Source organism: Diachasmimorpha longicaudata, chromosome 1, assembly GCF_034640455.1.
Source record: "Diachasmimorpha longicaudata isolate KC_UGA_2023 chromosome 1, iyDiaLong2, whole genome shotgun sequence".
NCBI lineage: Eukaryota > Metazoa > Arthropoda > Insecta > Hymenoptera > Braconidae > Diachasmimorpha > Diachasmimorpha longicaudata.
Genome location: NC_087225.1, coordinates 8,478,949 through 8,496,920, shown reverse-complemented (window position 1 = coordinate 8,496,920; position 17,972 = coordinate 8,478,949). Strand labels below are relative to the sequence as shown.

Sequence of the window (17,972 nt, the reverse complement as noted above, 5' to 3'; positions counted from 1 at the left end):
AATCAATGAGATAACATAAATAAACAACTTCACGTAACTTTCATCGTTTGGGGGTAGAAATAATTATCTGTAAAAATCAGGAGAATGTCAGACACTTGTGAAAAATACTCATCCTGTTCAATTCACCCTTAATTTTTTATCTCCACTCCATTAAGTGTAATTTCATATGCTAATAATATCACTTTCTCTCATAAAACAGGATCTCCTGTCGTATAATTACACTCGATGCGTTCAGTTCATCACAAACTGCTACAAGGCATATACTGTCTAAATATAATTCTAGCTGGCTCATATATGAAGCTACATTAACTATGCGGGTAAACGCCACATTCGAGGAGGCATGAGTACCGAGAAAAGTGTTGCGGGGAGAGGGATAAAATTCGATGCACCAAAAATACCCTCGGGCAATTACTCGAGACATCGTGGGGGCACCTTCTATGCTGAGTTAGTCTCGTCGTGGAGCGTGAAATCTTTAATTGCATCGTTGGTAAATGTTTTAAGGTAGCGAGTAAAAGAGATAGAGTACATTCTTGGTTTCTCTCGTTATCCACCTTCTACTTCACTATTACGCAGTAGAGCCGACACCACCTGGGGCAGTTTAACCAAGTATCCTGTCTGTGGTTCTTGGGGGGATACTGCCCACTGGCCGGATCTCTTAATCTTAATGCAGCTGGCTTCATGCAGACAAAAACGTAAATCACTGGAAATATTCTGAACAATTTTCTCTTCTATTTTTCCAAAAATTTTCTTGGATAATGTATTCAATTCTGGAAGAAGTCTCTCATATAAGTCCGGAAGAATTTGATTTTCAGGCGTTTTAATACCAAATAAAATTTAATTGAAAAAAAATCAAACAAATTCTCTGAACAATTCCCTTGAATTTAATTCCTCCAGCTTAATTTTTCGATTTTTTCCATCGGTTTCGCTCCATAAATTGAACCAATGGAATAGTAAAACTATTCAACTATTTTGTTATTATTTAATTGAACAATACCTGATGTTAAATGCTTTTGAAGGCTTTCTTTAAATGATATTATGGAATTCACTGATATAGAATTTTTTTTATCGAAATCCACTAACTTGTGGATTCATTTCCATTGATCTTGAAAAGTAATATATCGCAATGAATTAGCAATAGTTGAACAGAGCGACGAGAGAATAATCGAAAACGATTGGTCAGCAAGCGAGCGAAAATTTCCATTATCATGGAATACACACGGGAGTAGTACCAGTTGCGACAGAGTGAGAAGAAAAAACTCCAGAATTCTGCCAACGATAGCGAAATGCAAAAGGGTCGGGACAACTCCGTCCCTTCCTTGTATATTGGCTTTTCTGGCTGAGGTAGTCGTGAATGTTAAACTATGAGGAAAACAAGAAATCTGCGTACGGCAGTATATTCAATACCGACCTTTGTACACGACACGCTGCGACTCTGGCCAATACACTTAGATATTCCTCCCGTTAATTTTCGAAATACCACTACAACCCGATGGCAAAGTTCCTCAGGCAAAGTTTCGTCTTCTCTTACGTTACCCTCCAATGTCTACTAATTGGTCTCTCAAAAGCTGGGCATCGGGAACTAGGGGTGGTACAGCATGGAGTTGAGTAACTAACCGCAGCTTATTTAACACCGATTGTTCCGCCCAGTTTGATGGACACAAGTTCATGGGCTAGTAATTTCTTGTGTACCGACATTTTTGATTGTTTAATTGTCCTCCTCGGATGTATGTCGTTAACAGACGTCAACCGGAAAATAATTTCCATGACAGTCATTACGGTCATATTTCCCTCATTAAAAACCAAAAATTTTAAATGATCAGCACATTCTCATAACAAAACCACTATTATAAAATATTTCAAATTGAGGCCCTCCAATTGTTTCCAATCTACACAAACATCACCATGATAATAACCGACGGTACTAATTAAAAATAAATAAGAACTTTCAGGGCGCCCTTACGCCCTGACTATGTATACGTACGCTATCGTATGTATTCTCCCTATACTCATTAAACTCCCCCATCCTCATCCCTCCGAAAATAAAAACACGAGACAAAAACCTATAAAAAAATATTGTACCCTCTGTGAAACTTGGCAGACTCTCCAAGCAGCCCGCGGGAACAGTTCCAGCAGCAGTTGGTGCGAGAGAAGCGACTAAATGGGCGAGGGGGTAAAGGGAAGGGGTGGCGCAATGAGGGTTAAAGCCATCAGGTATATCTCGGAAGACGAGAACACCCCAGGTTGGTACTGAGAATCGTATATTTACTTATGAAACGTACTGTCTCATCGTTCCTCGTTAACCGTTATGAACGGCATAGCCATTAATACACACAGCGACATTGGCCCAAGCGATAGGGGCGTTTGAGGCACATACTCGGTGCTACCTCCATTAGAGATAACGTCTTTCCCCATCTCTCTCCACCTTCGAATTTTACCTTCATTTGGTACCCTTATATTTGCTATGTATATTCTCGTCTTGTTTCTGAAATTCGTGTATATGTGCCTACCCCTATATTCGAAATTTCTGTGTACCCAAATTAATAGAATATACCGGGCGAGTTACTCATGTCATTTTGGAAATAATGAGTGTTTTTCCATCGGTTTCACATTATTAACTCGCTCTCTTCATTGTGTTTGTCCTTCATGCGTCAATGACTGGGTAGTTGCAATAGTTTTTGGTTGAATGTGATAACTTATTGATTAGTTTCGATCTTCGTAATAGGGAAATTGAGTCAAATTTCAGTAAGAAAGTCAAGAGTTAATGAAATTTTCAATTGAATATTTTTAACGTTCGTTATTTATAAAATTGAAGAATATAGTGCAAATTTTATTTTGCAACACATCTGAGAAGGACAGAGTATCGGGACTTTCGCCCCCGAGAGAGTGACTCTCCGACCAAAGACTATCCTCCGACAGTTGGAGAAAATATAGTTCAGGTATTGGGAATTTTTTATAAGAATCAATGCACGCAACAATATGCTCGTACTCCGGGATGGAATCAGGGGTAAAAAGCGTAGAGATTGAAAAAGCTGTAAATCATTCAACGACTCATTTGCAACTGAAACCTGTCTGGGGAGCATGCTTTCCTGCTTTGATTACCATCAATTATTGATAGAGTTGTGTCAGTAGATATCATGACTAATTAATTCAGCGGAAACCTTTTATACACAACCCAATCATTCTTCTCGAACCTCTCATATCGAGTTTTTTTTCTTTCGCGTGAAATCTGTCTGCGTGTTACCATCCGGTCGATAGCCCCGTGCGTTTGCCCGGAAATGAATAATCCCTTAGGAAAATTTTCCCGCATTGAAATATCTGTTTCCCCTGGATACTATTTTTCTTTTTATTTTATTTCACAGTTGGACAACATGAATGACGGAGAGATGACAATGCGTTATTTTTTTTTTAGTCGAGTTCAATCAGAGTCTCAAATTTTTTGCCAATTAAATCGCTTTTTTGGGAGAGTGGAGTATGCAGAATAGAGATTGTTTGATAATCAACATTGAATGTGAAAATTGGGTATTGGATTATTCCCCGGGTTAAGCTCTCTCCAGTTGATTTCAACTCTTGAAACCCTTCAAAATCGATAACTTTATGCAGTTTTTAGATTATAATCCGTTCTACATGAGCTATATTCATAGAAAATACTGACATTCAGTTCGTTAATCAATACATTGCAGAATTATGTCTTAAACCCATTTTGATTCTTGACTTTTAATATGAAAATACGCTATCCTCATTGAGAACGATAGGACCAATCTCATTCATTCCAATAAATGATTATCAATAGATTCTTGCGAATCTATCAATCGACAAGTGCGCTCTTTCTTGTACAAAGTGATATAAACATTTTTATCAACCAATATATTGTTTCCGTGTAAATCCGTTCGTTTATTGCTCCTCAGGATGTGGCGTTATAAACACTTCTCATCACCCCGAATAAATCCCAAATAAATCGACCAACTTATTCATCCCGAGGAAGCCCTAAATTCTGCTACTGGAATAAAATTTATTTTTCCCTCACTCGTAAATTCAAGTGGTGGGATTCTTGTGCGGTTGCCTGTGTACAAAGGTAAGCAGTTTACTTGTGCAAATAAGCACAAGAACATCTCTCCAGGACATCCTCTCTTTTTTTCATTCAAGCTCTGGGATATTCCGTACCTCTCTGTGTGCCACTCTACCCTGCAAATCGATTCCCTCCAATTTCGTCTTATATTCGCTCACCAATACCAGGGAAAGATAGAATGCGTTTACGTTACATCGTCTCTTTAGGGACATATACCCCCTTAAACATCAAAGGAATCGATTTACCGTGCGTCGGATGGTCCATTTCATCCTTGGAAATGCAAAGGGAGATACATACAAATTGTTAGGGGCCCTCCAGCCAAGCGATAGAAAATGATGAAATTTATTGTTGGCAGAGACGGAAGAGAGAGGAGTTTATATTTCCTTGGTGTTGGGGAATTTCTGAGTGCATGCAAATTTATTTCTTTTGACAACAGGTTTCCAATTTGCGAAAGGAACTTGTACTAATTTCATACCCAACCCATTGTACTCTGTACGTCGGGCAAGGAAATACTTTTCTCCGTTTTTAGATTTAAAATGTTCATCACTCCGCAATATTGAAGAAGAAAAAAAAATTTATTTCTCACTCAGAATTATAATGACCCACTGAAGCCCATATCAACGTCATGATGTCACTAAATCACGACGTGAGAGGTACCCCCACAAAAAAATTGATATTTTTCACGTGATATTATCCCCTCGTCGAACTATTCCCTAAAATCAATCTCCCCATGGTTCTCCCTTCATCCAATAAATAGAAATATGATTCAATTTCATCGTTTAATACCTTAAAAAATTTCACGTATCTCCTCCCCCCTCATCTCATTCTCAGAAACGAAACCCTCGAAAATCCTTGGAAAATTGCTTCATTTATCGCGCGGCATCGCACCTAATACGTGACGCTCGATTTACTTCCGCCTCCTCAACATTTCAACTCTCAATCGTAATTTTCTCCTCTTCTTTTTGGCCCCACTATATCCGTTTTCTCGAGATGCGCATTCAAGCGCATCTGCCCCCGGTCTGTATGGAATAGCCGCGAGGGGCCGAAAATTCCCCAAGGAGTTGGCCTGAGAGAATCGACCAGTTTTGGTGTGGCCGTGGGGTAGGGGGTGAAGGAGTATTATTGCACCAGCGCTCGAGATGAATGCTACCGAGGAGAGCAACTCCAAATCTTCCGGAAGAATAACGCGACTGAGTGCCTACGCGCACAGCACTAAAGTATTCCGCTCCTCGTGCGATTTACAGATTGTAATAATTTTTGCTATACGAATTTCCTTCACTGTCTTTTACATCCTCAAAAATATCCAAATCTCCTTAACTATTACTGAACTAATCTCCCCCCACTTGAACGGAAAAATTTTATTCCAATACCCGAACCGATCATAAAATCGAAACGAGTTTGATCTCCTCATTTTCAAGGATTTAATCAACTCATTCGGCCCAATCGCACGGGAAAACCACATCCACTATTTCTGAAGGACTTATTTTTATTGATGTCCCCGTATTCTGTATCTCCAACCTTCGTTTTTTCGTATTCTCCACGAGCGCGAAAATCCAAATAAATCGCTTCAGCTTTCCGCCCTCTCACGGATTATTTCGCACACTTCACCGAGGAAAAATCAAATAGCAAGTGATTACTCATTGTCACCGAAACGAACAAGAGGACCATGTACCAGGATGAAGAATTTCCTGATTTCAACGACGAAAAATCTACCAAGCCCGAGTAAAAAGGCGGTTGAAGACGACGGATGTCGGAAGGGAGGAATAGCCCAGACTCTTGTCGCGCCCTGATAACGAAACGGTTGTATGAAGTGGTCTATGAAATAAGAGAACACTGTCATCCTATTATTTTCCCTCATTTCTATTGCACCAATTTTTTGTTTTTTCCAAAGGGCTATTCATAACTGTGACCGAAGAGTTATTATAAACTTGTCAGTTATTTTTGAAGGCATTCAGAATAGTTCTTGAATATTGAATATTATTGATAGCCGTTTCAATTAGTGTTATTCCGAGCAAAAAATCAAAGAATGACTTTGGTTTTTTCAAAAGTTTTACTTAAAAACTTTCGCACTTTGAAAATAAGCTATTATTTTTATCACACTGATATTCACGTATAATCGATGACATTTTATAATTAGCATCGATTAATTCGAATGTGAATATCCCCCCTCACCCTCCTCTCTTCGTCTCACCCGAAAAAAAAAACCACCACTTTATGTTTCGGGTGAGGGGTAGATCTCTCGAGACCCCCGTGTCGCTGCAACGATCGACGAGCGTCTCGAGAACAGTGAAAAAGGGTACGAAGGTCGACGAACGTACTATCTCTCCAGTATCCGTGTACATGTGTCTGTCGTTATACCGAAAAAAAATCACGCGGCCTGAAGTTGGCTCGATGGTACTAATTAAAAAACGCCTCGCGCCGTGAAATTCAAAGTACCTCAGCGTGTCCTGACTCTCAGTTGTATTTTTTTTTTGTTCATTTCCTTTTGCTCCCTTTAATTTAATTTTTTATCTCCACTTTTTTTTAGATTCAAGTTGGAAGTTGTCCCCGAGGGAGTCACCATTGGATGGAAATAAATGTAATTATCACCGCGGTCACGAACCACTATTTTTCGTGGCACCCCTCGTCTCGCTCTCCACCAACTTTTTCCATTTTTTTTTTGTTTCTCTTTTGATTATTAAATCTAGGGACAGTGATGTAGCGAATAACTTTAGGTTGAAATTTCCTTGAATAACGAATGTAACGGAGTTCAACGGAGTAATTAATGCCAACCCGCTGACCCAGTTGTTACAATAGCCAACTCACTCCTCTCAACCACCCACTTTTTACCCGCAGCCTTTGGGTGTAGATGCGGTAGCTGTTAATAGGTTTCAGCACGAAAGAGAAGGGCAAGACTGGAATTGCAGGGCTGCTAGTCTCTGTTCGTTCCATAGCTTTATCCGTAGAACCACGATAACCCGAAACTCGAGGGGTGTTCAACTACCCCGAACCGTTCACAACTGTTCTACACGCTGGAAAATCAGCTTTATGTTTGGAGGGTGTTGTGCCTGGGTTTTCGTTGTTGGAGGTATGTGATGCATGCATGTGCATTTGCCTGGTTTTCAGTAGATGAGGAGAAACTTTGACAGTCAGAAATTAGTAGGGAGGGTCTAATTAACGGGATTAGGTGTGAGAAGGGCTTATTTGGGGTGATGAATTGAGTGCTCGTAGTGGAAACTGATGTTTTAATTGTAGGGACTTCTTGCGGATATTTTCATTACTCCACAATCACTGCAGTGCGATTTCTTGTTCAGCACGGGGGGGTATAAACATCGTCATGTTGTTTTCCTCTATTTATTTTAGGCAAATATCGAATCGCGTATCGAAAATCCCGTTATTTTATCTAGTCTCAGGTCGCAGAGGCACGCGAAAGTACCAGTCGATTAGGTAATACGGAGAGTGTTATTTTCCCCAGTAGTATATGGTAAATTTCTCCAACGAATACCTCGTATTCGTATTTCTTTTTTCAATAAGGATTATCTAATAATTCAACTCGGATTTGTTCAGCTTTTTTCTCAGTTACACCAGAGGGTAGCGTCGGGATGTTTCCTTAACCCTCAAATACTATTCTCCACCAGTAGAATTCCCCTCAGCTCCAATAAACCTCCGTAAAGTACAGAGGTAAGATGGTTTTCTACTCCTCTTTTTTTCCAACATAGATACGTCTTTTCCCCTTATACCAGCGGTTTCATCGAATTTCTGAGGAGTAAGGCAAAGCCTGGCCAGCAGCGGTGGGCTCTGGGGGCTAAGTTAGATGGAGAAGATACATGCAGACGATTGAGAGTAGAGTAGCGGTATACACCGACCAGATCTCTCTCGCCAATAGTCTTTGATTTCTTTTGGGCTAATACCAAGGGATCTGAATGGACCTGGGCTTTCTTGTATCGTTCAGCAGAAAGCCATTGAGGATTTTCGTCCTTGACTTCGAGATCTCGTAGTCTAGCGATCTCTCGGGAGTTGCAAAGAAAATGTCTCATTTTTTTCCACAATTGTTCATTATTTTTTCATGGCTGAAGGGATTTTTTGTCAATTTCAAAGGAATTTTCTTCAATGAGAAGACGAGATAATGTTGAAACGAGGAAATGGTATTTCATGACTGAGTGACATGACTTCAGAGTCAATTTCTGTGATTTGTATATTCTTATGTCACTGTCTACAAATTTTTAAAAATTGTTATAGTTCGGTAGCATCGGGTTGGAATTAACCGAAAATGAATGTCATTGAATGCATTTTTTTTGCAATTTTTTCGTTCTATGGAACAGTTAAAACAATCAGATTTGTGTAGATACACGTGCATTCGCCCTCTACAATGCAAAGGAAAAATCGAAAATGAGAGGGGACAAAAAACAAATGCTAATTAAGGCTGTCGAAACAGGCTCCTTGCACCCCTTATGATTTACCATGTGTCTCTTATTTTCCTTCAAATTTATTTTCACTTTTTCCGTTTTATTGTGTCCTTCAGGGAAACGAGAGACGAACAGGCAGCCGCACGTCTGGGGCGTAACGAGTGCCATTGAATACCACTCTTCGAACGCAAATTGGCAAATTTTTTTTATACTCTCATTCGGCTCGTATTATAACGTATGGTAGTCGTTAATTATTGGATTAATAATTAAGAGACAATTACCACGAAAAATTATCGAGCTAATTGGACAAAAACATTATTTTTCAATTAACAATTAGTATTATTGATGAAGAGCAAGACTTTTTCTGACGAATGCTTGAGCTCACTATTCGTTCATTGAAAACTCAAAACTTTTTCTTATAAACGATCGGTTATTTCAATTTTAATAAATAATTGGGAACAATTGTCTATCATTGTTTGTCTACTTTTTTTCACTCTACAAATGAAGATTGTAAGCGCTGACTCAGGAACAACGGCGACTCCTCAGACACGGAATGGCTCTCGTTGGTGTCGCGACGCCTCTGAACACCCCTTGTGCACTTGAACTACCTTTTGACCCGTATTTCTGAGCCTTGTAGCCACTTCCATGCATATAATCCCACGCATATGGTGCGAAAATAAGAGACATTGAATACCGGTTGTTTTTACTTTACTACTTTTTCGCAATTTTGGGATATTCGGGAACGAGAGCATTTGGAAAACTTGTAAGTACTGATGTTCCATGGAAAATTCGCGGAACATGCCTTCCTAATTTCAGTAGGTGATAATGAATTCTAAAATGATCCGAAATTTAGAGCTCATTGTTAATAAACTCCCTCTTCGTATGTATGGGCGCAAGCATCATATTTAAAGCGTAATATTAATTATAGAGAGCTGGCATTATGAAAGAGTATAAAACGGGAGGAATTTTAAGCATCCGGTAAGATATTCGCCCGGCGTGACAAACGCAAGAGACGGGAGTATGCAAAAAAACCCTGAAAAACTATTATCATGCACTTTTTATTCGCAGAAAAATTCCACTGTAACCAGAATGACTAAAAGAGAATTTAATTCACTTGATGATTAATCATAAACTACAATAACAATAAAACAAAAAAATCGATTATTGAAAATAATAATAATTCCTTCCAGTAAAATATCTCTCATTGAAATATTATTATTGTTCATGATGACAATCCGGAATTCGTTTTGTTGCTCTGCCTATCGACCATTCAGCGAAAAAAAAATGTTCACCCTGTATCGAAAAAAAAAAATTCCCAATTTATCTGTTACGTGTGCCTGATGAGGGAGAATCGAATAAATTTTTCCACCCATTGTCTGAACTTAGACCTCGTGCGTGTGAACGAAGATCGTCTCGCCATGGGCGTCCCGCTGTCTGGCTTTCCAAGGGCATATTCGATGATTGAAACGTTATTGGATCTCATCTCATATATACGGAGGGAATCATCTTTGATACCACGCCCCATTCTATTTGAACGGTGTGTCTGCAGGTAGGGCTCCCCTGAATTGCCTCAAGTGAACATCAATAAACACCATTTCAGATATGTTGAGTGAAAAAAAACTGCGGTACCGGTCCCCCTCGATTGACCCTTATGACCATCTAACACGAGCGAAAAAAACGCGTTTTGTGAACGTCCAAGGTAAGACTTTCTAAGCCAATGGTTAGATAATAATGCAAATAATTTCAAGCAAATCATTCCATATTTATGCTGAAACGTAGGAACTTCAATTAAACAATTCTTCCCTCCGGATTATTGTTCGAAAATTAACTGATCCTTTGGAGAAAACAAAATTGTTTCTGTTTGGTGAAGAAACTTTTTAACATCCTCAAACTTTTGAAACCACCGACGGGTCACGTTTCGGAGTAAATAGCAATTGGAAAGTTAGCTGAGGTTTTCGAAATGGATAGCGGTTCCTGAAAGCCGATAGCCAACGAATGAACCTCATTGCTTTGAGTCTTTTCACAGTGCAAACCAACTAATTCTTCAAACTAGGTTAATTCTTGTTATGAAACTCAGCTGTACGACTTTGATAAATCAATTTTCTTCTGAAACATTTATCAGGATCAGACACGTTTCATTCACATGCCATCAAATTTCTCTGCACCTGAAAACGATACTCATGGACTTAAGGGGAAACGTCTGTGAAACTTCTTCGTTACGCTTTACCACTCCCTCTTTTTTATGAAAAATCATTCTATTAAATTTTTAACGCACACCACACAAACAAGATTCCCCTCTTCGTGAGTCGATGGTGCATTAATTTTATGATTGCGTAGTACAGAAATTTCCATCGTGATACTTGAAAGAAATCCAAAAACTCAAACCAATTAATGTTATTCGGGTCAAGTGGTCGAGCTTTTACCGAACATCCCAGCAAATCTCGTTTTTAACTAAAACTAATATCAGCTGAATTGAAATGGACCTCTCATAACACCAACGCGAATCACAATGAAATACATTTGAGACTTAGAATGTTAACATTTCATTTGAACTCTCAAGGATTTTATCAAATATTCTGCATACCAATTTTCCCATTGATGTTTCATAGCTTTTGGGTAGCTCTTGAATCGATTGCCACTTGACATTCGCACACGATAGCCGGATTAATCCCGGGAATGAATATGTAAAACATGATCGAAATGGTAAGATTGATGTTGGAAAGGACTTTTATCCAATCCGCACCTGGCCATTTTATTCTCATCGGGTTTATGAATTCGTTGGCATGTAGATGTATTTGAAATATCTCATGAGAATACATGAATAATTGCAGCGTTCATTGCAGTTGATGTAACAACAACGGAAATAACAATACAAAAATATTGACGAAAAAACATGAAAACAAACGCACTGCAGAAGTAGTATTTATGCGAAGGGAGAGAGAGGAAGAGAGAGAGAAATCATATTATCCAGAGAAATTCAACTCCTGGTACTGAAAATAATTTCAGTCCATCGACGATGATAAATTCTACTGCTCTCGAAGTCAATTCCCTGAGGGCTTGGTAGAAAATTGAATATAATAATGAGAAAAATTCACATTCCATTCGATGAAATTTCCACCGCCAGCGCTAGAATTTTTCTGGAAAATTTTTCTCCGCGAGTCTGACCCAATATTGGTTTTTCTACTGGCTGGATGAAACTCTTGTTTTCTCCGGGAGCAAATTCCTCACATTTGCAAAGGCAAAGTTAATTGCAAAATCATAAATATAATAATTAGAAAAATTGTGAATAGTGCCAAAGTTGGCTGAATATTCCCTCTGTCTTCTCGCGTTTGATTTTTTTTAAAGAAATTTCCAGAAATGTCTAAATGTAGAGATGGAACAAACAACTCGGTTCAGACGACGAAAAAGATGTCCTCAACGTGTTTGGATTAACGCTCGGTCAATACTATGATGAAAAATTTGACACTGCAGAAAAATGTAGAGGAGGGATCGCGAATGGTTTGACAATATGTGCGGAGAGCCAGGATGTCAGCAGCGATGGAGTATTTTCCGTCCCTGTCACAGTGCACTTCTCCATCAAATGCACTCACCCACTTGATCAAAAATATTGTGTCCGTATACGCAACATTCTATCTCTCTCCGAGTATTTTAACAAATTGTGGATTCAACGGCGAGTGAAATATAATACACCGGGGCGCATGTACATCGTGACATGTGACTCGACCAACACTATATTATTTCAGAATGTTTCGGGTGTAATTAATGTCCACATTCCACTCCCAATAGTACAATTCCCATTCTTGTTGAATAAATACTTGAAAAATTGTGGAATATTTCGATTATGTATTTCCATATTACAAACTAAAATAGCCAGTAACTTTTTCCTTTCGCCATGCAAATCAACAGATAATATTTGCCTTTTTCATCCGGTGTACGCCCTCAGATAAATTTGTTCTACTCAACTAACTCTCATTAACTCCAAGTAAAATTAATAACAGTTAAAAATTCAAGCAATGGAGAAACAAGAGAATTTTTTCCCCATCCCCCAGACCGAGAGTAAAAAGCAGAATTACCATAGAATACAATTTAAAACCTCTCTGAAATAAATGGAACTATATGAGCCTATATAAACCATGTAACTTCATTTAACAAAGAGAGAGAGAGAGGGAGAGGGGAAGAGAAAGACAGGGAGGCCAAACGGTCGAACAGTGGAGTGCACAGGTGAGACATTAAACTCGGAAAATAATTAGCGAGAGCAAATCCAAGGGTGCCACACGGTAGTACGAGGTCCAACGCCTCCAACCATCTACCCACTATCTCCTCGCACACTGTAATTGTATGGTATTCAAGAGGATTCACTAATGAAATTTCGTATGATGAAGTTGCGTTAATTTCACGCCCGGAGGAGCAGATTTTTCACGAATGAATTGATGCTTTCATTCTTCCATTCCTCAATTTCCACAAAATTTTTTTTCCCCACTTTTCTTGTGCATTATTCGGGTGTGAGAAGGGTTTGAGTGCCTCGGGTTGATCACGTAGTGATCGTCATCGTTGTGGTTTGGGCGATTAGCAAGAAAACCGAGTTACGAAAAGCAGAGTGGGAAGAGGTGTGAGTGGGTAGCAAAACTTGGCCCATAAATTGTGAAATTTGAAATGGAAATTGCGTCACGTTCACACGGTTACGACGTAGAATCGACGGACTCTACCCGGTTACGCTATATGCAATGCCTACAACGATCACGTACCATCCGACCATGACAATCCTGCACCCATTCCTGCATCCCCCAATTCGTGTCTATCTCTCTTTATTTCATCTCGTCACGTTTGACGGTTTACACCCATGACGGATTCGCACCCATCGGTGTACCTCCTACAGTGCCACCTGCGGCTTTTCAACTTGCAGCGTCAAGCGACAGTGCTTGTAGATGTGTGTGTAGAGAGAGAACACAACGGTGATGAAAATATAAATGGAAAATCCTTTGGATAGAATGCTCAATTTGTTTCCGCCTTTTTTTTCCAATGAATCGTTTGATGTTTCCAGCTTTTTCGGATGGCAATGGTAATGGACATGACAATGTTAAATTAAAGATGCAATATTTACGGATCATTTGAAAGAGTATTTTAGAGGAAAAATGATCATCCTATCACTCCTATTCCCTGATCGAAACTTGATAACAATTAATATTTGATGATAAAGAAATTCCGATAAAATATTCAATGAGTTTTCGTTTTTTTCCTCTGAATGATTCGATGTTGCGAATTTTTTGGAACGCAACGAAAAAAAGTAAACAAATTACCAAGCCTAGATTCTTCATATTTCTATCCCTAGAGATAATGTTTCACTCAGTACCAGATAAATCGTGATATTCATCTGGTCTTCGACCCAAACTCTTGGGAGCCCAGAAAGGTCTTTTACCGGGTCCTTAGACTAATCCAGACGTTGCCCTTCGGCTCTTTTCGTTTCAAAATAATCGAACCCGGACACCCACTATATATAATCCACTGAGATAATAACTCAACATCATAATTAATAAGAAATCTCCCTTCCACGACAACCTGGGACATTCGTAGGTATTATAACAAGTCTACCTGGCTTTGTCAAATACCTTCTGTTCCTACTGAGACTGGGTTATGACCGATCTTAAGTATTTTTCCACACCGCAGGATTCGATAAGGAAATATCCAGATGAAGTCCCCGTAATCATATCGACATTTTGGGTAAAATGATTTATGTCGGTTTAAGTGAGCTGAACAATTGCTGAATCGTTAAGACTGTTTTCTTAAGAGCTATTTAAGCATTTACACTATGAAACTATGGGGTACACTAGGAAATAAAATAATTCTCTAAATGGTGCCATTACGGTTCCCATCTCTCTAAGAATATTCCAATCACCAGAAAACAATAATTTAACATACAAACAAAAAAATATTTAATTAAAAAATATGTGAAGTCGCCGAAACTCCGGATTTCCGGATGTCAGGGTTTCGATTTTTTAATGTATTGAATGTTGATTAATAAAAAAAATGATCCCAAGTGCCTCAAGTAATATTATCGATGGGTATAATATGCAGTATAGTTTTTCATTTATTATTCCACATGCATTGAACTATTGATCTCAAAAGCAGAATAATATATGATATATTTTCTACGCACTAGCAAAATATTTTGGGTGCAAGTTCATTAATGGAAAGAGCTTATTTACTTATATAAAAAAATAGGATCGATTACATCAAGGGAACAATTCGTTCGTTTATTTCATCTCAATATTTACTTATCATTCATGAAATGTCGAGAAAACTTTTAACTTCATTTTAAATTTCATTTCATTCTAATACTGAAATCCCCTGGATCAGTCCATGTAAATGCCGATGGGCACAGGCCATCGTCAACCATTGTATTAGTTTCTGTGGCTTTGCCAAATAGTAGGGGTAGGAGGGCTTTCCTATAAAAGGGCCGAAACGCCCTATTGAATACTGCATTCTCAAATATTAAGACGACAAGACATTACAATTAGGAGCTAACGGACGAGATATCAGAGACAATATCAAGATGGCAACCTACGTCGTTCTGCTCGCACTGATAGCGATCTACTTTCGTGAGGTGAGAGTTCTTAAAAAAATTTTTTACTCATTTTAAAACATTTCTAGTAATTTATTATTTAAACCTTCCAGGTCATTTTCAGTTTTTGCATTCTAAACCTGGTTTCCCGTCAAATCCCGAGAATATTTTGCGAAAATGTTGGTTCTGTATTTATAGTTCAACTTTATAGTTCAAATCTAGTATTCAAAAAAAATTGCAATAAGTCATTTTTGAATATCAATACCAATTTCTGAAACACTTGACTTTAATTCGACGTCTGATAGATTTCAATCATTTGTTGACATTCTAGAGTCTCACGCTATCCACAACAATAACTATAGACGACTTGAGAACCACTATAAATGAAACTGAAGAATCCCTGAGGCAATATAAACTTTGTCAACGGACTTATGGCCTTTATCAGGATGATTGGGAGAGCGAGAGGCTGAAGGCAATGGAATACATCAATGTTACGGTTCAAAATTTGACAGTAAGTATTCTTAAACTACATCAGTGAGATTCAAAAATTCACACAAATTATGTATTAATTGGAATACACAAATATCAATTGGGGCACCGTTCCCATTGTAAAACTCAATACATTCTTTTAACACTTAATTTTATGCTTGAAACCAACAAGTTTCGATTTTCAAGATTTTTTAAAATGTGAATCTGACCATTCCATGAATTTTGAGTTTGTATTTAGATTGACTTCTTCCCATCACTGACGTGCTTTAAATTATTAAATTATTTTTATCCGTGAACTGAATTTCGCTGTTTAATTATGAATGAAAATTCAATATCAGTCTCGAAAGTTCACTAGAAGGTTATCTAATAACATCCCTCCTTTAAATCGATTTTTCCAACGACTTATTATTTTTAAACGATATTCAAATATTCCCGATATTGAAATAATAATTCAAATAATTATTTTTACTTCTCATGTGGAACCTTTAAACGACGGGCCAAATTAATCATTTTTAATTTTCTATTCTCAAGGCTGAACTTGCTGCAACTGACAACGGACAGGTGCAGCACTGCATTTCATTGTTAAATACGGAAAACCAAAAAATCCTGAATGAACACCTGAATCGGGTGAATGAATGCTACAAGATCATCAATGGTCGGCATTTTTTTTCTATACAAAAAATTAAGGAACGTCACATTGCCAGACTTCTGACGGTGAGCATATCCTGTTATCCATAAACCTAGATTATTAATTTATAATTGTGAAATATTGATCCTGATCTTGTGGAATCGTTGCTGATAGAGATTAATACCCACACGAAAAAATATGTGTTCCCATGCGGGTAGTTTCCTTGTATCTTCTTTATAAACCGAAAAGCACTAAGGAAACTCATCGGCAAGTTAATCCGACAGGAGATCAGGACCCAATCTGTCATCTCGACAACAGATGTGATGGGAATAATGGGAGTCTGATTATCTTAATTAGACTCCAACGAAATCACTAATGCAAAAAAGAGAGAGAGACTAATTGTATTTTTTTGCGTTCACAGAAAGGAGATCGATTGCTAGCGACACTTGATGGTATCCCCAAAGAGTGCTACCGAAGAAAGCTCAACGAGTCCTGCATTAAAAGAAAAACAGCCTATTCGAACATTGCAACTAGGGTTTGGCAGGACGATGTAGGTAAAGTCATGAACACGACGAAAAGTACCCGACTGGTAGATCGCATTAGAGCGTGCACAGAATTATCCTTCAATAGATTGGGAAAAGCCGTGTCTTGTATGAAGAGTACTGTATCCAGGTGTCACAACGATTCGCCTGTGACACCAGGACCTGAGGAGACAATGTAATCCACCAAAAGCCATCATCAGTGTAGTAAAAATTTATTCTAATGAAGCTAATGTAGAAACAAATGACTGAGATAGTATAGGATCGAAGGAAAAGGGAACCATATGATTGAATATCTCCAGCTGAGCCAGAATCAGAATATTATATTCATATTTCTATGGTCTTCATTTCCTTTCAATGAAGATTATTGTATGTAGTTTTTGATTGTATATATTCATCTAATCATATAGGAATAAGTTCTTGCTTTGTATCATGTATTCATAAGAGGATTTTTTATAATCACGATGGGATAGCAGTGTCCTGTACCAGGGAAACCACAAACAGGGATAACACGCATTTTATTCGCGGTGAGATCATCAATAACTCAGATTTTCATATCGATTCACGAATTTTTACACTTTTTCAAAAGAACCAGGTGAAATTTATACGGAGTTTTGGTTTTCGTAGTCCATAAACAAATTGAACAATTGATTATGTAGATTGTAAACTGATAATAAGGGACAAATACATGGTATGACAGTCAGATGGTAGTGGAACAGTTATTACTCTTCAATCTGCACTCATCTCCCTAGTGTCTCCATACAGAGAAGGATCCAGACTAGGCCAAGCACTTCAAATATTCCCAGATATTTGAGAAGTCTGGCACAGACATGCTTGAATTATTGAACCCCTCTAAATGCATTAAAAATAATTTTCTAAAATGTTACTGCGAATTAAAAATGGAACAGACGATCTTTTGCAGCACATGAGATAATCCAGACGAACTTCTCGTTTTTCATTCAAAGACTTTGTCTCCGAGTCCAGGGAAGATTCGAGCAACTCGTCCGGATGTTTTTTTTTATGAAGTAAAAAATATTTTATTGAAAAAATCAATCCACTTTAATTTTTCCGCAAAACTTCTATTGATTTTCCCCAGAATAATTTCTCGGCAATTTTTCAAATATCTATTATTTATCGGACTGAAAAATAGGATAGAGCTTCAATAACTTATGTAGAAAGATAAAATTGTACTAACTTCAGCTTTTAATAAACCACGTAATGGATCTGCAGAATATTTCAATGATGTTTAAAAAAACTGATAAAGTTTTTAATTAAGCTTCAATAGGAGAGCCTCATGAATTTTTTC

At 38.0% G+C, this 17,972-nt stretch overlaps 2 protein-coding genes across 5 annotated transcripts in view; one reads left to right on the top strand and one right to left on the bottom strand.

The window, feature by feature from the left end:
• Positions 1-17,972, bottom strand: part of LOC135172649 (A disintegrin and metalloproteinase with thrombospondin motifs like) — a 48,473-nt gene that overhangs the window by 28,637 nt on the left and 1,864 nt on the right. The window lies entirely within an intron of this gene.
• LOC135169187 (uncharacterized) lies at positions 14,898-17,369 on the top strand. Of its 2 annotated transcripts, XM_064133946.1 has the most exons (5): positions 14,926-15,052; positions 15,124-15,189; positions 15,342-15,521; positions 16,031-16,213; positions 16,549-17,369. In XM_064133946.1, the coding sequence occupies exons 1-5, from the start codon at positions 15,002-15,004 to the stop codon at positions 16,846-16,848; spliced, it is 780 nt and encodes a 259-aa protein (XP_063990016.1). In that variant the 5' UTR covers positions 14,926-15,001; the 3' UTR covers positions 16,849-17,369. The 2 variants fall into 2 exon arrangements, with proteins under 2 accessions (XP_063990025.1, XP_063990016.1); XM_064133955.1 differs by lacking the exon at positions 15,124-15,189 and having other exon boundaries at positions 14,898-15,052.